The 23012-nt window shown below is 33.7% G+C and overlaps 1 protein-coding gene across 4 annotated transcripts in view; it reads left to right on the top strand.

Annotated features, from left to right (window-relative positions):
* PHF14 (PHD finger protein 14) overlaps nucleotides 1–23012 on the top strand; it is a 157793-nt gene that overhangs the window by 52065 nt on the left and 82716 nt on the right. For all 4 annotated transcript variants that reach the window (XM_056482924.1, XM_056482922.1, XM_056482923.1 and 1 more), the window contains exons 14-16: nucleotides 1052–1220; nucleotides 13649–13699; nucleotides 13856–13977. In XM_056482924.1, coding sequence (XP_056338899.1) covers nucleotides 1052–1220; nucleotides 13649–13699; nucleotides 13856–13977 — 342 coding nt within the window. The remainder of the gene's footprint in view (nucleotides 1–1051; nucleotides 1221–13648; nucleotides 13700–13855; nucleotides 13978–23012) is intronic.

Raw genomic sequence — 23012 nt, 5'->3', positions numbered from 1 at the left:
GTCTCCTTCCAAAGCAAATTTGCTCTATCATTTAGATAATTTTAATGTAGTTATCCCTGTTAATGCCAATTAATAGTACAGCATTAGGTTGAATTTTTTTTTTTTATTGGTATTATTAAAAAAAATGTTTAATAGGAGAACAGTGGTGAATTAGACTACAATTCAACTTGTTGTTTTTTGAATTGGATGTGTAGTGTGAGAAGTAATTAAAACTAGTTCTTCCAGTGAGTATAATTTTTATGTTTTGACTACCATACTTTAAGTGAACATCCACATTTATGACTTTGCATAAGATGATTTTTTGCAAATAAAAACAAATCCTGGTGAATTCCTCTCTTGTTAATTTTGTTACAGAGCTTGTTAATAGCATTACTTTAGCGTCTCATAATTTTTGAAGTTCTGATGGTGATTTCATACTTTCACAAATGCAATAGGCTTTTTTTTTCAACTTGGTGTTCAAAGTTTGCTAATATATGTCTCTAGCTTCTGTATTTGTAATTTTCTCCTATTTTTTTTCAGATTTAAAACCCACTCCCTCAGAAAATACATGTCAAAATTTATTTTCATAACATTTGTCTCCTCCAAATGCCTTCTACTAAGGTGTGCTGTCATAGGAATGAGTTCAGCAGCATGTAATTGTAAAGATTAACAATCTGTTCTAGTGGAGGGTGCCCCTGCCCATGGCAGAGGGGTGGGAACTAGATGATCTTTAAGATCTCTTCCAATCCAAACCACTATATATAATTCTATAATTAAACTGCAGCAGCTACAGTAATTAATAGATTAGAGAGTGGGCAGCTTTAATGATGTGGTAGAATGAAAATGAAGAAATAAGGGGCATTTTTCTTGAAGATTAATTCCTACATTCAGAATCTTTGTTTTCAAAGTTAAGTACTGTCAGGAAAATAAGAGCATCTTGCTTGTGTTTTGCTTGGTTGTTTTAGATGTCCATTTGATTTCTGGACTTTTGAATTTATCTTAAGCACTTCAATATGTTTCTTTTTCTGCTCTTGTGACTGCAGTCTTAAAAAGAAAATCTTCCACTTTGCAGGCAATGCTCAGAGTGTGACCAGGCAGGTAGCAGTGATATGGAGGCTGATATTGCCATGGAAACCTTACCAGATGGGACCAAAAGATCAAGGAGGCAAATTAAGGAACCAGTGAAATTTGTTCCTCAGGATGTGCCAACAGAACCGAAGAAAATTCCCATCAGAAACACGGTAAATGATGATGGAGTTGATGTTTTGTGGCTCATATTCATAATAATATTGTTTCAGATGACCTACATCTTGTGGTCATTTTGAATTGAGGTATTTAAATAAGACTGATGTTCTGGTTTTCTTATATATTCTCTTTTCTCCTTCTAGTGCTTTATTAGTTGTGGTAAATATTGTTTTGCTAAAATAGAAAGCTAAAAATCAATGTACTTAACTGAAGAACTGTACAAGCTTGAAGAAAAATTCAGTTTGCACTTAGACTTAACAGCTCTTCTTCACTGTGGTAGTAAGGACACTTACTAGGGTAGATTTAAATATATTGAATTATAGCTGTAAAGTAATTAGTAATTTCATTATCTACAGGCAACTTGCTGACTGATTGTACATTTTATGACTGTCACAAGACACTGTTATTTCAGTTTGTTTGGCTTCCTAGTCTGACTAGTAAATGTATGTTTTCTTAAACTTTCATAGTGGATAGAATTTTGAGAAGACAAGCAAAACCTCTTGCTTCCTGTACTGATGAAATATTTGACATCTTTCATTCCTTTGAAAGCAGTATACTTTTTAATTAATTACTGTGCACTTTTCCTTAAATTTTGCTCTCCTACTTGTTCAGAAAACAAGGCTTTCCATGTGTGATGTGTCATACAACCTATAAAAAGAACATAAAAATATCAAATGGCATTTAGGTCCAGTTTATGGGATGAGTAATGTTCCCATATCCCTTCAGACATAAGTGGTTCATCTTCCAATATATTTCTTAATATCAGGAAATATTAGAATTTGATTCTAACTCACATTAGAGTTAGACTTCATCTTTCATGCATCACAACTTTATTTTCTTCATGAAGTTTTTAGACATTTTGTGATTTAGCAAATACATACCAAGGTACAGTGATGGGATTACACAAGTATTTTCTTGATGCAGTCCTTAATGTTTGTTTTAATTTTGGGCCACAGCTTTGATTTACCTAACGGCTTCACTTTCCTGATCTGTGACTCAGAACTTTAAGAATGACTCAAGCCAAGCTGATTTATTTAGCTCAAGCTATTAGGGGTGTGAGTAATCCAGAATTAAATTTTGAGAAACCTTCCTCATTGAGGCAAAGTACCCTTCCTCCTTATGCATAAGAGCTCATAGAAACTTACAGCTGCCTAGGTAGGTTGAACTTACTGTTATCTTGCTGTTGTTCACAAAGAAAGAAGACTTATCTGGTGTTCTGCCTACTGAACCTTTTGTATCTCATCTCCCATTTTTCTTCTTCCTTTCTCTTCTCTCTTTTTATACCTAATGTAGTGCTCTTAGGGTGTGGAGAATCATGATTCTGGAGCTAAAGGGAACTGAAATTATTGCAGCAAAGACATCTGTAGGTGTAATAAAAAAAGGAGTAATAGAAGGCATTATTCAGAAATCTGTAGGGATACAAGATTGGCTTGTTCTAAAGTCCATGTAATAACTGCCAAGGTTCTTCTGTGCAAAATGGAGAGAAGTCTTTCTGCAATGTGCTGAACTAGTACTACACTGGTGATTTCGTGCTTCATGTATTACATAACATATCCCCAGCTCAGAGCAGAGCAGGACAATCCCCTCCCTTGCCCCACTGGTGATGCTGTGTCTGATGCCTCCCACGACACACTTGGCCATCCTGGCTGCCAGGGCACTGCTGGCTCGTGTTCAATTGGCCATTGACCAGGACCCCCAGGTCCCTTTCTGTGGCACTGCTGTCCAGCCTCTCATTCCCCAGTTTGTCTGTACATTGAGGGGTGCCTTGTCCCAGGTGCAGATTCTGGAACTTGCCCTTGTTAAGGTTGATACAGCTGGCAATTGCCCAGCTCTCTCATTTAGGACACTCTGCAGGGGCTCTCTGCCTTTGAGAGAGTTCAGCAGCTCCCCCCAATTTAGTATCATTGGCAAGCCTACTTGAAGTATCTTCAAATCCTGTGTTGTCCAAGTGGTTTATGGAGATGCTGAGAAGAATTGAGCCTGATATGGTGTGCTGCAGAACCCTAGTCTGATGTCACACCATTCACTAAAACCTAAGGAAATCAAGTTTGACAAGATGAACTTTCCCCTCATGAAGCTATGATGACTTTGACTCATAACTTTGTCCTTCAAGAGTTTTTCAGTATCTCCCAGAATAATCTTCTCTGTAATTTTACTAGTCATTGAAGTGAGACTGACAGGCCTGCAGTTTCCAGGGTCCTCCTTGCCCTTCTTGAAGTCTGGGACAGCATCTCTCAGCTTCCAGTCAACTGGGACCTCTTATATTCCCAAAAATCATCACAAGAGGTTTTGTAATAACATCATTACTCTCTAAAGTTTTGTCTAATGAATCCCATCAGGCCTCATAGATTTACAGGGATCCAGCTGGAGCAGTGAATCCCACACAAATTCTGAGCTGACTGGGACTTTGAGATTCTCACAACCATGGTCTTCAGCTGAGGGCTCTGGGACCCCCCCCTCAGGTAGTTGTTGCTGTTGGAGATGGAGGCAAAGAAAGCATTAAACACCTTTGCCTTGTCTGTGTTCCTGTCTGTGAGCTGACCATCCTCATCCTGTAGCAGGCTGATGCCATTTCTGCATTGTAGAGCAGATCTTTCAAAGAAATGAGAAGACAAAGTCCAGCCATTTGCACTCCATTGTTTTTGAGACAGCAGCTATCATATTGTGCATTAAAATGTAGCTTAAGTTTACAAGAAGACCTCTGATTTTGAACTTCTAAGACGATGGAAGTGAATATAGAAGAGTAAATTTAAACATACCATACTTCTACTCTGAGCCAGGGTTGTACAAATGACAAATGAATGTAAATAAACAAGACATTAGGTCTTTATACTTAATTCTGTTGTGTAACAGCTGCATTTGCACAGAATTTAATGAATTATTTATGATTTATACATTTCAAGCAGTATGTAGTGACCTTTTAAAGATTTTTTGCATTTCAGTGCATAGCTTTTTAAGCTAGGTTTATTTAGAATCTGTTATCTTTATAATTCCAATTTCACACTTCTATAAGCATCACAAATCATTATTTCTGCTGCTAGTTAATTTCATAGAAATTAATAGGTAATGATTAGCAAATAGCTAATAGAAATCAATAGCTAATTGCATAAGCCAGATACTTATAAACACCTTCCTCATATTTCTTATATATCTGAATATGTTTTTTAAGATTTGCTTTTCTAAACTGTACCATTTCTTTCACATTTTTAAATAAAGATTATAGAATAGATTGTTTCTTTGGAAAATATTTTAAAGAGATGCAAATAACATTTCTCAGCAGTAAATGGAGAGATTAATGGTTTTTCTCTGCTCAGCTATGTATGTTCAGATTTTCAGAGTCTGTTTGAAAACACAGCTTTTAAATCTGTCGACTTCATTTACTATCCTAGAATAAAAAAAAATACACAGATTTTTTTTTTTTTTTAATCAAACATGTCATTGCTAAAATAGTTTTTTTAGTCTGGTATCTTATTTTTGCAAAATAAGGGTTTTCCTTCTGTCCTTTTGTAAAAATTATCTTAAGTATATTTTTAAAGATGTCATAAACTGTACTTTGCCTTCTATATATGCTGTTGTCTGGAAGTGTAATACAGTTGCTGTATGTCACATACATACAACATCTTCTAAAGCAATGTTGTGCTGCTGGGGCTGGCTGTGTGCTCTAAGAGTGGAAGGGATGCTTGATGTATCCTTTGAAGTGAAAAGTGTTTGTTTGTGTTGTTGGATATTCCATCTTCCAATAAATGCTGTCAGATCTTGGTATTCTTAATGAGCATATTAGAGGGGTTTTTTTGCATGGTTTGTTTTTATGGAAATTCCATTTTTTATTCTTTTTCTATTGAGAAGCAGCTATCTACCCAGTGTTATAAAGGTGAAATAAAAGAATTTTGGGAACTTAATTGTTGAAGCCTGTAAATGAAGTGTTTTGATGCTCTGATACCAAACTTATTTTTGCTATTTGAAACCTGAAAGTCTATTTTCTGTAATTGCATTGTATATAATCCAGAGGAACACACTGTTTAACAGTAAAAAATCTGGGATAGTTATGATTTTGATATACAGAATTTAAAGATTGCTTGCTGTCAACTGAACATAAATGCTCTTGGAAAAAAACCCTGTGGTCAACTTTCTGAAACTTAAAGTTTTCATTATAATGAACATTGTAAAATAACTTTCTTTTCTTCATCCATTAAATGACTCACCTGAGTCTGTGACATCACAAATGTATAAACTAATTATTTCAGTTGCCAGATACATAGCTACATGATAATATAGAACTCTCTTTTGGCTTCAGATGAAATTCAGAATGGAGTGCAGTAAGATATAGCTCTTCTGCAATGCTTGAAACAAATGGAGTGTATCAGAATTCTACATTTTGGTTGTGGAGTATTTTTGTTTATTTGCTTATTTTGGTTTTTTTGTTTCGTTTTGGGGTTTTTTGCTTTGTTTTGTTTTGATATTGAGGATTATTTTAGTTGTTTGGTTTGATTTTTAAGAAAAAAAAAAGACCTGCAGATGAAAGATCACTTGTTTTTCATGCAGCAAAGACATGGAGAAATTGACATATTCCAAATGGTACTTCAGTGGTGTCAATACTGGCATCTCTCTAAGTAAAGGTAACTGGCATATCTGTCCCTTCTGCAAATAAGTGCTCTTAAGCTGAGTTTTCCAGGAAAGAATCACTTGTTTTAGCAAGGTCTGAAAACTGAGCCTTTCTGGCCTATTTGTCTTCCTGCTTCTGTTTCAGTTCTTTAAATGTGTGTTTGGAGGAAATTAATGTTAAAAGGGATAGAAGTCAGTCTGCTGAATACTGCAGAATCCTGCTCTCTCTCAAATTCTGTTACTTGTTCAAGCCAAGGTAATTGATAGACTCAGTGATAGTTTTGCTTGACAGCAAGAATGTTGCAAAATTTTTTATTTTCTGGAAAAAGTTTTCAAGACAATGGAAACTAAAAAAATAGATAAAAATTGTAATTTTGTGTAATTAAGCTTTGTGCTTTGACTTGTTTCTTTTTATAATCATATTTTGATTTACTGGTGTTTCTTTTTGTCTAACAGTTCTCTTTTTATTACTGTGATTTTTCTGGAAAATTTAATATTTATTTCAGAGATTTTTTTTTAATAGTAGTGATATGTACCATTTAAGATACTTTGATCTGTATTGAGCAAGTGTGCCATCTGGTGTCTACATGGCAGTCCCTACCTTTATTTGAAATTATTTTATGTCTATGTGGAGCCATCAATTGAACATTTCTTCTGCCTTTTAACAAAGCAAAAGGAGTCAAAAGGAATTTTTTCTTCAACTGGTTTCACCATAACCTTTTCATTGGCAAAGGAAGTTTGTAATCTAACTTTTCATAAGGAATGGATGATGTCATGAATTTAAAACTGCTGTCTTGGCAAAATGGTCGTGGTTAATGTGGAACAGGATAAAGAACACATTATCTGTGCAGTTTCTACCTGTGTGACTTTTTTCACAGGCTCTTGTAGTTTGTTTTAAATATGCTATTTACAGTGCACTGATTTCATTAAGTCACTTTTGTGGAGTAGTTCAAGTTTCTCCAGCTTAATTTTCTGAGAGATTCTGTCTTGTGTTTCATATCAAAGTTTCCCTCTGTTCTGTAGTAATGAAATTGTCCTGCATTGACTTCTTTGTTTGGAATGATTATATAGCATTCTGATGTTTACTGATTTTTTTTTTCTGCCTTTAGATTATCCTTAGCAGTATATGATAAAGGCTGCATAAGTGAGAGAGTTATGTTTGGATGTTTTTGATATGTGTGATACGTATCTATGAACCATAGTTTGATAAAAGGTAAAACTGTGAAAGTATATCATTGATGTTAGTAAGTCAGATACAACTTGACATAAGATAGTCATGAAAATGTCTGAAGAATTTAGATAGGATCCAGAATTAAAACATGGGTGTAATCTTAGTGATCCTCTCTGCTGTGAATTTCAGCATGTGTGAAAGACAGCTGTGTCTTTTTCAAGCAGTCACTTTAGCCACAGGTCTGTCAGGGAAACATAAATCAATATGTGCTATTATTTCTGACAAGAAATGCAAAGTTTATAGATTTCCAAAAATCAAAGCATCTGTGTTAAAATTACAGACACACAGACAAAACTGCTGCAGACTTTCTGCAGAGGAAAGAAATTACTATAGTACCAATAGTTTTGAAAGTCCAAGTGTATCTTAAATATCATTATAGTCTGGTCCCTCCTATATTTATATTTTCTTTCTCAGAGAATGTTTTGAAAGTTCCATTAATCTTCTGAAAAACTGTGACACAGGAGATCAAATCCAGAACCATTCTAGTTCACTTCATGTGGAGTGGACTTGAACCATTGCCACTGACCAAATTTACTTTCAGTATTTCATATTCTTTTCCATGTATTGTTGACATTGTTAACTCCTCTATATCTTCTTGTGGAAAAAAAAAAAAAATTAAATGGGTTACAGTATGCACTTTTATCCTCTAGGATCACTTCAGAAAAAAGCTCATGAGGAGCATATACTTCTGACTCTTGGGAATCACCTCTCCCATTTTACTTGGTTTAGAAGTTCTGGATCAATCATGTAGGGTTTTTTCCTTCCAACTGGCAAAGCAAAAGTGCTCCAGGGGAGCATTCTGCTTTCTATTGCTGTCTTTGGATGAACTGGTTTAAAGCATAAACAGTGAAACATAGCAATGAGGTTTGGTGACAGCCATAGTGGTTTTGGTCATGTTGTCCCCTATTCTGTCCTGTTCACCATTGTGCTTTCCCACCTGGAAGCTAACCTACCAACCTGTTGCATCTGTTAGTGATGGCAAACAGACTGTTTCCTTTGCAGCTTTGCTTTGCTGCTTTGTTTCCTTTTGCAAACAGTCTGTTTCTTTTCAATGACTGTAGGGTTCATCCTAGGCTTTATTTGTTCTGTACAGATGTCTTTCATTTGTCTCATGTATGGAATTTATTTTTCTGAGAATATTCAAAATCTTACAGTCAATGCATTATCAAATCTTCTTCATTTTATGTCTTTCATATTGTTGTCCAGTTGCTTATGAACAAGAATACTAAGTGTAAGCATTTGCTTCTAACTTTTCCAAGTTCAAAATGGAGACTCCCATTTCAGTCTTTCTTCTTCTCCTATTGGGTTTGAACCAACATTGATCACATTTTCCCTCAGCATATTTTCATTCTGTTTTGGACAGTGTTTTTTAATTTTCTGATTTTTTTTTAAGTGTATTGAGTTCACTCCCTCATTCATTTGATGTATGTCAGATTGTATAATTTATGATTTTCTCATTCCTTATTAATTTATGGTGTTGGTATTCTACTTTTTAGCCATTGAAGTCCTGACTCTTAATTCCCTATACCAGCATGCAAGTTTCCACTCTGTAACAGCAGAGTCCTGCACAGCATAGATGGATAGTTTTGTGACACAAAACATGATGGCTGAAAGAAACCAATTTTTTAGCTTTCCCTTGGCTATGGAAGTATATGCTCTAGTTCTCCTATTTTTTCTGTTTTTCATTCTCTAACATTCTTAATTGTGTTTTAGTACTTGCATTGTATATTTTAAAATGATACATATTTTATGGGATATTGTAGTAACTGTCAATTTAGATCATTACAAATTAGATTAGACAGAAACAATCCAGTGTTGGGTGTTTTCCTACTTCTCTTTCTTTCCAGATTTGATAGCTGTTTGCATGTGATGCCCACCTCTGCTTCTCTCTGGGGACTCTTGTAATGTTTTGTGTGAAATTTTAAAACAATGAGCAAGAGAGGTAAATGAAAAATCAGGAGTTAATGAAATAACTGAAATAAGTAAAATGTGGTATACCTTAATACTGTGGAATGGTTCTCTAACCTCCACAAATAGTAAGCCTTGAAGTAAAAAACACAAAAGGACATTGTTAATCTTTAGATTTCTCTTTTCATTAAAACTGCTATGAAAGGTCAACCTTTGGTAAGATATTCTTGGAAAAGATGGCTTGCTTTGAACTTGGTGATTTCATTGAATCATACAGCTCAGTTTCTTTACCCAAGGAACATAATCTTGCAGGATTTTAAAGAGTTAAGAGCAGTTTATTTGATGAGGTGTGTCTTTCCCCTCAAAATGTTATGCTAAAAAAAGACTAATAAGAATTTAATCTATTTTATCTTTTGTAATTTTTAACTTTTTTATCAAAGTGTTTCTTTTGTTCTTGTTTAAAAATAACTCTATTTTATGCTGGCATCTAAATTTTAATTCAGTGACCTTTCTTGGATTGCTCAGATTACTTTGGAATTTCTAATGAAATAAGGTACCATTTTTCCTCTTTCAGTTCAGTGTAAGTTATGTTCTTTGTGATGCAGCAGCTAAATCTTTGGACTGTTTATTTCAAATAATTATAGCTTTTAACTTGATTTCCTAATGAAAATAAGTTAGTTGCCTACTACTATAGTAGTATTGCCTTTAGTAATTGGTAGACCCATTATTACAATATTTGATTGAGGGCTATGTATGCCTAAGGTAATTAAGTGTTTGGGGTATTTTTTAGAGCATCTGAATGGGAAGGATGAGGTCTGAGTATGGGAAAGGTTCTTTCTTTAGTTGGGGAAGACACAGAGAACTACAGGTTATGCTGGGATATGTGGTTTGGATGCACTGGAGAAGAGGTTAAGAAGTCACTAGAGAAGGGGAGGAATAAAAATATATATGGTATAGTATCAGAAGGTCAAGTTTTATTAATTCAACTGGGTTTGATGTCATTTCATTCCTTTATTTGTATTATTTCACTGCCCTAATTGTGAGAGGAGTGAAATCAAAAGTAGAGTTTGCACTCCTTATGACCTTGGCATGTTTGTCTGAGTTTTTGGGGCAGTTAAGGTTGTATAGAATCAGCCCCAAGCTATAGGCATCTAATTTTAAATTGTCACTTGCCTATGTAGTAACTGAAATATTGATTCCACTCTGATGCTGTGGGCTCCAGAGCTCAGTGGCTGGAGTCTTACTATTGCTTGTAAGGGAAGTGTCTGAGCACATGGCACACTTTGCCCTTACTGTAGTGCCCACTGAATGAATTCCAAAGCTGTGTATGTACAGAACTCAGGATGACACACAACCAAAGACTTGCCAGTCAGCAGTCATTAAATGTCAACATTTGAAATAATTTTTCACAGAAATAGTTTATTTCTATAGGAAGAAAATTTTGTAGGTACATATTTTGAACCACTTTACATTGTTCAGTACTTTTTTTGAAATTATTATTCTTGTTCTGAAGTGTCACTTCCTTGCAGTTGCCATGTGTGAGTTGTATCTCTCTAATCCACACCTTGCTCTGTTTTTATCTGGACTCAGTTGTCCATCTCAAATGATAGAAGTTTTACAGCATTTCTACCTTCTGCAGTAAAATAAAAAAGCTGCTGGGATAGCACTGACATTAATTGTGATTTTGCTTGAGTGCTGATAACATGACTTTGCTTTCCCTACTTACTGTTTGAATACTTTGAGAATGCAGGGACAAATTTCACAAAACTGTTGCTCCTTTTATGATATAATGAAGGTATCAATTGAAGGTATCTCTGTAGCATTGAATTTTCAGGTATGTTCATTAAAAAAAAATATCACTGTCTTTATGGGCATTTTTTGCTGGATTAACATCATAAGTTTTGAATAGGAACAAGTTTATCTCTGTATATATGCCATTTAATAGCAAGGTTCCTTTAGCTACTTTTAAATAACAAATCTTAAATTGTTTATGGCAAGTACATGTAGCACTAGTATTTTTTATTTATGATCTCTGATGTTTTCATTTTGAGTCTCCAAATGACAGAAATTGTTTAAAGCAATTTAAAATACAGTACTTTGAGGCAAACAGCAATAAATAATATTGAACAAAGTAATCCAGATTTACCTGATTCTTTTCTTTTAACCTGTAAGGTCACTTTAGTGACAACATATGTAAAATTACAAATGTCAGATTACTGGAGGACTGTTGCTGAAAATCGAAGAATATTCAATTTTGAGTTGTTAATTTGATCTTATTTTTCATGTTGAATGCTGGCAATAGTAAATTGATCTGAGCAGAAGCACTGAAAATGTTTAGCTATGGAGGTCCATTTGGAAAAAAAACATAAAATTGCTACTTTAAAGCATATAAAATATCCTACAAATATGTGTGCTAAAGATGTTGATTTTAATGTTTGTTTTCTAGTGATTATTGAGCAAACTCAAGTATGTTGAAAGTTTAGAAGGCTAATGAAAACATAATGGAAATATAATTTAATGTGACATTCTTGGTTATATAGCACACATTATATAGCAGATAGGTGAAAACCAACATTTTCTTGGCAAAAATGGCTAATTTATTTATAAACCTTTTATCTCCATTTTGCTGAAGTTTAAATATGTTTCATTATTCCTTAAAATTGAGTTAATAATTTGTAATACTTTTTATTTAGAGTCAAAAGTAATGTGATTGTTACCTAGATTTACAAATTATGTATCAGTTTTCAAGATAACATTACTCTGATGGTTCAAGGCATGCATTCTTTGTCTCTTGCTGCTTAAGCATGAGGAGTGAGGACCCAATACTGCCTTTATTGGCATGCACCATTATACCTACTTCTTTATAATCTTCACACAGCTGCATCCAGGAGAGCCTCCATAGCTTAAAGTTGTCAAAGTTTGTAAGTGTTCTTAGGATTCATTCCAAAGCCTGGGAGTAGTAAAATTGGCAGTTAGTGTGCTGGTGTCTGATCAAATTTTTTTTTTTTTCTAGTTTTAATATTCAGTGACTTTGAATTGTGTAACACGTAGTTGACATATAGCCCATGTTACTTTGATACCTCTAATATTACATAAATAATTTTTTTCCAAATTTTGGCACTACTCTGTGGCATGTGGAATGTAGAACATCTCAATTAGTAAATGCATAGTAAATATTGATATGTATTAAGTAGATAATATTTTACATATTTTAATAAATCACGCTTAGGGAAATGTGGGAAAGAGAATCTTAGTGGCAATTAAAATATTCTAAAGAACCATGAAATAGACTATCATTTTCTATTCTACTACCTTCATTGCTACTACAGTGTTAAATCTTGTCTAAAATAGGAAAACCTTCCCAAGCAGAATATTATTAACATAAACAGATCAAAATCTGCATAAGTATAAAGATACAGATGTGTTAAGTAGCAGGTTTATTTGCAGTATAGCAGTATTTAAATCTATAAATCTTTAAAATAGAGAAGTGTCTTTAATTTGAAGCTAGTATAAATCGCCTTCAAAGAGGACCCAAACAGGAGAAGCATTATATTTCTAGCTTCTTTGGAATTGAATTTATGACTGCTTGTGCTTCTAAACTGGTTCAAGATTTTTTTGATGAACTGTTTTTCACTTTTTCTGAAGTGAACACCAACTGCTTCAAAAAAAGGTTTAAGAGATTTTCTTTATCATATGATAAATTACTTCCTAATGTGGTGATTTTCTCCCATAAAAACAAGCATTTTTATGTTTTTTTATGTATTTATGTTATTAATGTCTATGTATCAGACATTTTGGGTTACTGGAATAGTCTCTGATGTTTCTTATTTCCTTCCACATGCCTTCTAATATACTTCCATTTTTAAACAAGAAGGAAAGAGTGAGATATTACCAACTTGTGGCAGTTTTATAACACAGGCAGGTTAATGATGCTGCTGTTTCAAAGATAGAGTGTAGTGACTGAACCTGAACTCGTGCAAGTTGTATGTAGTAACATAAAAGGTGCTTGTAAACTTTACTGCTCACTGTTAAAGTCCATGGATACCCCTTGTCCATGGGGTCCATGTCTTTATATTTTTTTGGCCAAATGCAATACTCAAAAAATTTGTAGTTTTTGTGTAGAATCATCAGAAACATCTGTTGTGTACCAGTCATATGTTGGTATGTGCTAAAGCTTTATGAGTATTTGCCTTATACCATTTATACTAAGCTTCACTGTGAGAGTTTTAATTCATATTACTCCTCAAAATCTGTAAGTTATTTTCTGTTTCTGTTTTGCTGAAGTTCTTTAATTTTTTAAAAAAATCTTATCACTTGGCTTATAAATAGAGCACATTTTAGTGCTCAATGAGTTTATTTTAATCCACTGTTGATAACAGTTTTCAAATTACTAGTTTTGGAAAGTTTGTGCAAAGTCTGTAAGAGATCTGTAATTCTAGTGGCAGTCAGAATAAGACTTAACATGCTCAAGTATTTATATTTACTTTTTGGCCAGTTTTGTAGATTTATATTCAGAATGTGAAGCTATAGTCCTAATACTCATTAGTGTAGTTGTCTGGCTGTGGTTCTTTAGGTAATGCTTTAAATTATTTCCTGCAATATGTTTTTCTCATTAGGTGTAATAGATAAATAGCAAAACCATTCTCTTACCTAACATTGAATTTTAAATATGTTCTCTTCTAGAGAACTAGAGGACGAAAACGAAGCTTTGTGCCTGAAGAAGAAAAACCTGAGGTTGGAATATAGTGTTTTGTTTGTTTGTTTTTTTAATAGTTTCACAAAAAATTAAACTTTGGGCTGAAGTGTTACTTTCCATGCCATAATTGAAAATATTTGCTTTCCTTCCCTCCTTTTCCCCCATTCCTTTCTTTTTGCCTTCTGCTGTGACAGGAACGCATTCCCAGAGAAAGAAGGCAACGACAGTCTGTGCTGCAGAAGAAGCCCAAGTCAGAGGATTTAAGGACTGAGTGTGCTACCTGCAAAGGCACTGGAGACAATGAAAATCTAGTCAGGTAGGTTTGGTACTCTGACCTTATGAGAAGTTAAAGTCTCATCTTTTTCACTTTGTTATGATTGAAATGAAGAAAATGTACTTTTTGAAAGCACAGTAAATTTCCTCCCCTTGTTTAGGGGTAACATTACATCCAAAATACTGACTCAATTCACTGCCAAAAAATTTATATTTTAAATAAGTAAGATAATTTGTTTTTCTAGCACAGAAGAATTAATTTGCTCTCATCAGGTTAATTGTTAATGTTTTAGAACAGGTCAGAAAGATAAACCAATATTTTAATGATATTAAAGCTACATGAGCATTCTAAAAGTAATTAAATTAAAGTAATCAATAGTTTTATGAGCTGAAATATGGATTATGAAGAATTTTTGTTTTTAAAAAGGTATTAATGCTACCTTCATTAATGCAGGTCATGAAAGAGTTAGGTAATCGTGTTTCCTATCTGTAGCAGAAATGAAAAAAAGACATTGAATGATGTTTTAGTAGGTGCAGAAATCTAATTAAAGTGTAGAATAGCTGCTATTAAATAGCTATCATTGACCACAACTTCTGCAGGTTTTGACTTTATAGCTCTCATTGTAGCCTCTTTGCAAAGCTGTAAAAACTGTTCACAGTTCTTGAAAGAAGAGTCATGGACCTTATCAATCAGAAGGTGGATTTTAATTGATTTCATTAAAATGATAAGTTCAGATTTTAAAAGTGTGTTATATTTAGGTCCTGTGTACTTCAACAGGATTTTTCTAGACAAGTTCTTCTCTTTAGGTCAGATGTAATTGTTACTTTTAAGTGGAAGGAGTACTCCAGATTAGGTATTTTAGTTTATTTTTGGGAGTCAGAGTTATGACAAAGGTCAGAATCACTGATAACATAGGCAACACATATCTTTATAATCAGGTTGTGTCACAGGTACAGATAGAATAGCTGATCTTAGTATCAAGTACCATAGAAGTTGGTAAAATTTCAAGGTTGTGTGGCAGAATGTAGTTGTATTTCCACATTGGAGGCAGAGTGCCTGTACAAGCTCATCAGTAACTGTGTGACTCTCATATATACAGGCTGCTACTGCTGGGTAATCTTAGATCCTGCTCAGAACCAGACTGTGAAACAGAGGGGGTGTTACAGGGATTGCTCATGCAGCTACACTGATGAGGGCTGGTGGCAGCAGGTTTTTATCTGCTCTTAAGATAAAGGGCTTTCTTAAGCCCTATAGTTTACAAGAAATGAAAGATACAGGAAGATCATTTTGTTGTGGGAAGGAATCCTGGTAAAACATGTACTGTGTTTTACTGTGTAAAAGGCAGGGCATTAGTTTTTTTTCTTCAGGCTTTTTCTAGAAAATGTTAAAAATACTCCATTGGAAGGCATAAAGGATAAGATGAGAAAATGCCATAAGGAGCCGCATATTTTAAGTTGCAATTAAAAAATAAGGGTATAAAATTAGTGTTATGTCTTGTTTACTAAAGGAAAAGATTTTAGTAGTAATTTAGATGGGCCAAAAATAAGGTTCTCCTTAAAATCACCCTCATAATTAGGCCAAGAAACTGAACAATACTCCTGCATAGAGGGAGTTTATGTTCTAATCAGTTGTTCATAATTCTCTGAAAAATACTTCCTTAAATCTTCTTATTTTTAGTATTAATTTTTAAAAAAATATTTAAATTTAAAACTTACTTTTCTTCAGATGATTCCTATAAATAGCTTCAACTTCATCCAGTGCAGATTGCCATTGCTTCTAAAGAGCTGTGTAGGCTTATTTTTGATAATTACTAAATTATGTTAACTCTGCAGTCTAAGATGTGTAGGGGAGGGATCCACAGAGTTGCTATGTCAGAGGAGTTTTCAGAAGCTTGTTTTCTTGTGCATTGTCACAACGTGGTAGGAGTGATTCTCTGCCTGCCCTTGTGCTTTTTCCTCCCTGTACCATCATGCAGGACTCCTTTGTGAGTGGTGGTAGAAACTGTTACAAATTTAAGGTTAAGAAATTTCAGCAAGAAAGGAGGGAAAACAAAGTATTTTTTCAATACCTGTTTGTTTGGCACTATCTGTTAGTAAAGCCCAGAATTCCTCAAATCTTTATTATCATCCTTGGTCTTCACCAAAATTACTGGATTTAACTATTCCACTTGCCAGCTCATCTGTAGCTAAGAAAATGTGGGTTGTGGTTATGTTATACAAGAGATTTTTCTGAGTATAAAGGTTCATCACTAAGTTAAACAGAACTATGCAACAGGTGAAACTGCAGATTTAAGGAGTAATTTGGTCAGCCCTCACTCCAGAGTTGCTGAGTAAGGATTGCAGGAAGATAAGCAATTTCTTCATCTTTCAAATAATGCAGCAGAAATTTATAATTTATAATAATAATTTATTCAGCAATGAATCTGGAGCAAAAATGTATAATTTAAGTAGCATTACTATGGGATTGTTGGAAGGGTTTTTTTAGCCTCTCTTTTAGGTGCTTCTGGATAGCCCTAGATGGCTAAGGGATTCATTGTTTGTTATATGTTCCATGGCTTTACTTAACATGTTATTTATATGGTTTAAAATTAGTAAATAACTATGGAATGATTTTTCCTTAAAAGGTACATTTCATTCTGACAAATTATAATGCTTTACTAACTGACCAAGTTACGCCTGACTATAGTGATAAAAATTAGTTTGTCTTTAATTAAGTTTTTTTTCTTAAAATTTATTGTCATGTTGCTTTTACTTAAGCTAATAGTTTACCATAGGTATGTATTACAGACATAAAAATAATGCTTATTTAATCAGGAATGTCTGATAATATGGATAGGCTCTTTCAGTATAGTAGAATGCACTGGAACTGAAAGCTTAGATTTTGTGGTTTTGTCCACTAGAAAGGATCGGTCTTGTGATACCTATGTGATGGCTTTTTTATTTTTTTAGAAATCATAGTAATTTATTTTATAATTACAGAATGTAATTACAGAAGAGTGTGGATTTTGAGTGTCTTTTTACTCAAATGACCTGTCATTGAGTTTTGAGAGAAATAATAGTAAAAGACAGAGGTTTTAGAATATTTTATATTTGACACGGATAGGTTTGATATGGGGCAGGCATGAAGACACAGCATTTTTTGAAAAGAGAGAAGAAGAGTTAAAAGAGCTGTAATTTGTGCTTGAAACTAAAGTTTTGTGAAACCAGAGGTTACCTATAAAAATATACTGCTCAGTCTTAACCAATAATCAAATATTGGCAACATTTGCTTGAAATTGAAGACATACATTGAAGTATGGGAGTTTCTAAAGCTTGATGTGAACAGTAAATTTTCTGAGAAACTCAGAAAATAATTTTAAAAGTTCTGTTTGTTCCTTAGAGATGACCTCTGCTGTTTGTTTCAGAAAGCATTTAGATATGATACTTTTCATTATGTGAATCTTTTGTAGTCATATATAGTTTAGACATTTAAGAGGTTTCCTGAGTGCTTAATTACAATCTTGCATGAATTGCTTAGGATGATAGATCTTGCAGAGGAGTTGCTTTATTCATAAGTACCTCCTGTTTTGGTTGTTTTAGGTTTTTTTTTTCTTAATGAGCCTGTAATTCACTGATGCAGATCTTTAGAAATAGCTCCCCAATAGTTCTCTTTAGAAAGCCACCATATTTAGTAGAAACATGAATAAAGAAGTATCTTTCAGGTGTCTCAGTATATAATAGGGAAAACCTCCCCTTCATGCTGCAGCACTGTACAGACAAAGTGCTTCTAGAACAGATTACTGTGTAATCTGCTTGGTAAAATAAAAAAAAATAGGATGAATTTAAGTAATTGTAATTTGAAGAACACTTTTTAAAAGAAGAATCCACAAGCTGATCCAGTTTAAAAACTTTCAAGGGAGGACTTCATTTCTAACTACTGCTACTAAAAAAAATTAAATACAGTATCTGTTGTTTGCTTTAAGGTATGCTTGGGTGGTATTTTAGAATGTAGTGCATTAGATAAAATTGGGATCTCAATAGTAGATTTCAGAAAAGCAGAATAGAGTATCATTCTTGTAGGGGCCAAAATGAGGTTAAAGAAATCTCTGAAAAACATCTGATTTCTTCATCCAACAATTTAGAGCAAGCATGTTCTTTTGTAGTTTTGTGTATTGAGTTTCTCTGCAGTATTGTCAGTTAAGTTAGAATTTTCCATTTCATTTGATTTGCAGTAACTGAGGCAAAATTATGACTTCAGCATTACAGAGAGGGTAAAAAAGATGAAGGTCATGTATTTGAAATAATAGAGAATAGAACTTGTTGAAAACATAGATTTGAATGCTGGTTATAAAGTATTCAAAAAACACAAATCTGCAAAGCAAATTATCAAGAATGTATATAGTATTTATTTTTAATGCATATATTTACTAGGAAATAAGCTAAATGTAAAAGTGCTTATTTTTCCCATTATGCTCTCTCACTTTTCAAGCAAGTGTAATGTGCTAAACATACAGTCACTGTATCAAGGCAGACAGGGAAGGTGAGGATTAGGAAAGGAGAAAGAAGAAAATATATGCAGTGTCATATTTACTAAACAAAAAAAGCTATGGAAGAAAAATAACTTTAAAGTTGACTATAGTGTGAGTTATCCAATCATACTGTAAATGAAAATATTTAAAAGGTGTGCAACCTCTGTAATTCTGGTGCTACAAATGTATGTATCAAGTTTAGCATGATAATTTATACTGTATAAAAGGCTGCATGCTTAGCTGCACACAGTGGTCAGCTTTAATTCTGCTTTTGACAGAAAGTATTCTAGACAGTCTCTTTTGAATCCTCTGGAGATCATCTGTCCAAAAATGTCTCTCACCAGATTTCCTTAATTGCATTTGTCTTGTATAGGTTTATCTTCACATTTATCTTCACATGCAAAGGGGCATGCCAAACTTCAAGTTAAGGATTTCTTCCTTAGTTGTTCAGCTGTTAGTTTTGAATCTCTTCATGAGCTGAAGTTTATTCCAGAGCAAGTACATTAATTATTCATTACTTTAAATGCACTGCAACAAAATTCTCAGTTCATCATAGTGATTGAAAGCCTGTTATTTACAGTGGAAGTTCAAGACCACTAATGTGGGGATTAATCACAAGGAAAATGTTAGTTAGTTAAGCCACAATTTGCAGCAATCTTACATGTTACAGAGGATTGCAAATGCATTATTTTATTGAAATGAACTAAGAGAATGTGAGGAAATGTAACATTCAGTTGTGTAGTTTATTCCTGCTATGTAATTTACAGGGATTTATTCTTTGAGTTAACTTTTCTAGTTTCTTGATTTACCAGCTAGATAATTTTTTGCATACTGCCTTTTGAAAAGTGTTTCTTTTTCGTTCTAGATAGCAGGATAGTACAGATAGACAAATGCACATTTTCTTCAGAGGACTTTATTCAAACTGAATTTGCATTACATTTTACTTTCTGTAAATTCATGTGCTAGATATTAAAAAAGAAAAATAGTAGGCATTGTGAAGCTCCATTGCCTAGTGCCTACAAGTCAGGCATAGGTCTGGTAACAAGACTTGTAGTGCTGTCACTCAGGGCTTCTCTAGAAGCAGACTGCTGGGTTTGTTTGGATTTGAGCTGTCCAGCTACCTGAAGCTGTTCATGCCTGGAACATTTGCAAAAAGTGCATGGCAGACCCTTGGGTTTTCTGTTAATTAGGCATCAGTCTATTACCTGGTACCTAGTGGATTTCTTTAGTATGCTTGTCTATTATTTTCCTGAAATGAGACAGTAAAATGTGAATTGATGTTACTGTTTTCCCTTGATTGTTTTGCTGTATAACTCCTAGGGAAATTTAAACCATCTGAAGAATAGAGGCTCAGGTCTTTGGTTATTGTTTTTGTGTTCCATCTCTGATTTGTTTCTTGATACTGTGTAGTCTGTGTAGGAGTGGCCCAAAACTGAAATTTTGGAGGTATTGCCATGTTTAAGAGACTTGTTGCCATTCAATTCTGTTATCCCAGTGAAGAAATTCAGGCTAGGAAATATACATAGGACCATCTGATGTAATTTTTCTGTAAAGTTTAGCATTGAGCCTTTGTTTTGCAAAGGAGGGCAGAGCTGCATGAGAAGTTATCTGGCCTACCATGCTTTCTGATCAAATGCAGGTATGAAATCATGCAAAGCATGATTTGCTCCACATGCTCCACAAAGGGTTTATTGGATTTTTTGGGGGTTATTTAATGACATTTCATGTTAATACACTGGAAAGAATACAGGCAAAATTGATATTTGTCTCTTTTCAGTGTTGTGAAAGTTCTAAAACTCTGTTGGAGCATTATTGTGATATTTGATGAGATTTGTTGGTGTTCCTCTTACAAGTGAATAGGAGAAAGTGGTGTGATCATCCCTGATTGTTTTCCTTTACATTGTTTTCTGAGCTGTTCATTGATCTGCCAGTCAAACCTTCTTGAAGTTCATACTGGGCTTTAGTCTGTAGAAACTTAGTGAACAGTAGAAGTTTATATTCTTCAGGTATAAGTGTAATTGCCCAAAGTTCTTAGTATTGATATTTGAAGTATGCTGATCCAGAAAGCTTCTGTACCAGTGTCATGAACTTCAGAAGTACACAACATGATAACTACTTGTAAATAAGAGAATCTTTCTTCAGGGTTACTTTGTTTTCCACTAACAAAGAGTATTTTACCATTTTTTTATTACTGAACTTTTAATGCATAGTTATAATTTTTTTCCCTTCAGTTACAGCTGCTCAATCAAGTCTTTGCTGCAATCATGGATTTGTAAATTACAGCTTGAAACTGTATGTCAGAGTTGTAATCTGTTCCCCAGACAGCTATGTATCTCAAGATTTATTTTCTATTTTTCTATTTGCCCTAGGAAAGATATATATATCTGAGACCTTTGCTCCTTTTTTGTGTCCTATAACTACTAGGATTTCTAATAATTTATAAAATTAAAAAATACAATGTAGAAGTTCTTGACTATAAGTAATGAATGACCTCTTTATCTAAAGCAGTCACTGAATGAGGTGTTTTTTCAGAAGACTAAAATAGTTTAATGAAACAAGATGCAGATTTTGAAAATGCAGTTTGTGATGGAAAAGGGGAGACTCGTGACATATCAAATTATTTCCCAGTCTGGTTACCAGTAATAGGTTATGACTGCAAAATTATCTGCCTGGATGGGGTCAGTAGCTTCTTATTTTTGCAGGCATTCTTAAGATTTTTTTTCTTACATCAGATTGCATCAAATAATTCAATTCAGTTGTCATTTAAATGTATCACTTACTCCTTCATTCTGGCCAAACTGCTTCAGTCACTTTCAGTGCAGCAAGCTTGTCACATCAGAGTATTTCATAGTGCAGCACACTCAGAAAGCAAATGTCAAATTCATTACCAGTTCTCTTGTTTTGCATTGTTAAACTGAGCCATTGCTGCAGAAGCCACGAGACTGAAATTTATAGTTACAAAATTTATGACATGAGAATTTTCATGTCCAGGTAATAAAATGATGTGGTAGAAGACCACAGCAGGAGACAATAACCATTTAAATGCTGTGTTGCAGCATCAGTTTTGAGTTGTCACAATTAGTGTCAAGTGAGCAGCTGTGTAGTCAGTTTTCTGAATTAAATATCTCTTCACAGAAGTGTAGTGTAAATTTTGTACTATATTAGTAGGAAATATTAATATGCAAAAGAATCATGCTTACTATTCTACATGCCTTTTTATTATTTTAGTTACTGCTTCCCAATACTTTTACAAGTCTTTGATCTGTTGTTAATCTGTGTAGGGTTTTGACAGTAAGTGACCTACAGTTTGGGTGCAAAACTTCTTCTACACTATTCAAAACTAACTTTGTCTTGGAGCAGTGTGAGAGTATGGGGATTGTGTGTTTTGGGGTTTTTTCCATTACCAAGGAAACCTGTATGTGAAAAGCAGCTAGAGGTACAGTGAGCTTAAGGATATTGAGTCACTTTTCTCAGCATTGACCAGAGTTATTCTTCACATTATTAATATGGCATATAATACCATGTGGTATTAATATATAATACCAATATGGTATTAATGGCAATAATTTCATTAATGAAGCAATGGAGCACAGTTGCATACAATTTTTTGGCTAATTTGGGTGTAAATCAGGAATTTTACATATAGTAGTATTCCCTGAGAGGCTGTAGATAATCTACATGTATTTGGGATATTATTGTTCTTTTTAGCTTAATTGTGCTATAGGCTGAGGTATTGCAAAGCTTCTTACTGGAGAACATACTTTTAAGAAAAGAACAATAAAAAAGCCCATTTAGTTGCAAAGCTTTTTCAGCATTAGAATATATTTGGCAAACATTGCTTTTTTGACAGTGTAAATAACAAGAGAAATCCAGTTTTAATATTGAACTTTATTTTGTAATAGCTGAAATAATTTGCATGTAATAACATCTAAATAGATAATTTGAGAAATGTGATGTTAATATCAATCTTCTTACAAAATGTCTTTGTTTTTTGGGGAAAGGAATGGAATTGTAGAGTTTATTTCCTGTGCTTCAGCATGATTTTGATGTCCACTAGATTTGGTCTATTTGTCTTACCATTGTTCCCTGTTAGTGTGGTCATTGAAAATACAGATCAAATAATCTAGACTAACGTCTATTACTAAAGTATCATTTTTTCTGTATGCAAAATTTAGGAATTTTTGAAAACAGACTTATATAATTTTCATTTCTTCTTCTGCCTTGTTATTAGTTTTTTCCTTTCTTTTGCCTAATTTTAATTTTTGTGGGTTTTTTCATTAATTTTTTATTTTTCACCTGTGCTGTATACAAGGTTGGATATTCAGGTTTTGCTTTGCTTTCAGTTAGTGAAACTGAATCTCCTTTACAACAGCTGAGACTATTACTGTTACTTTGTGTCATCCCTTAATGTTCTTGTTTCAATGGAATTAAATTTTTGCATCTGATATTCTTCAAGCCATTTAAAATGCCAAAGACAAGATTCTGTAGTAAGAAAAGAATTCAGTATCACTGAATATTCCAGGTAGGATTTCATTACCCCATAACAATCTAATTCTTCTTCTTGAGTTTT

Source organism: Oenanthe melanoleuca, chromosome 2, assembly GCF_029582105.1.
Source record: "Oenanthe melanoleuca isolate GR-GAL-2019-014 chromosome 2, OMel1.0, whole genome shotgun sequence".
Taxonomy (NCBI): Eukaryota; Metazoa; Chordata; class Aves; order Passeriformes; family Muscicapidae; genus Oenanthe; species Oenanthe melanoleuca.
The sequence above is the reverse complement of the archived record's forward strand: the minus strand, read 5'-3'. Positions and strand labels throughout refer to the sequence as shown.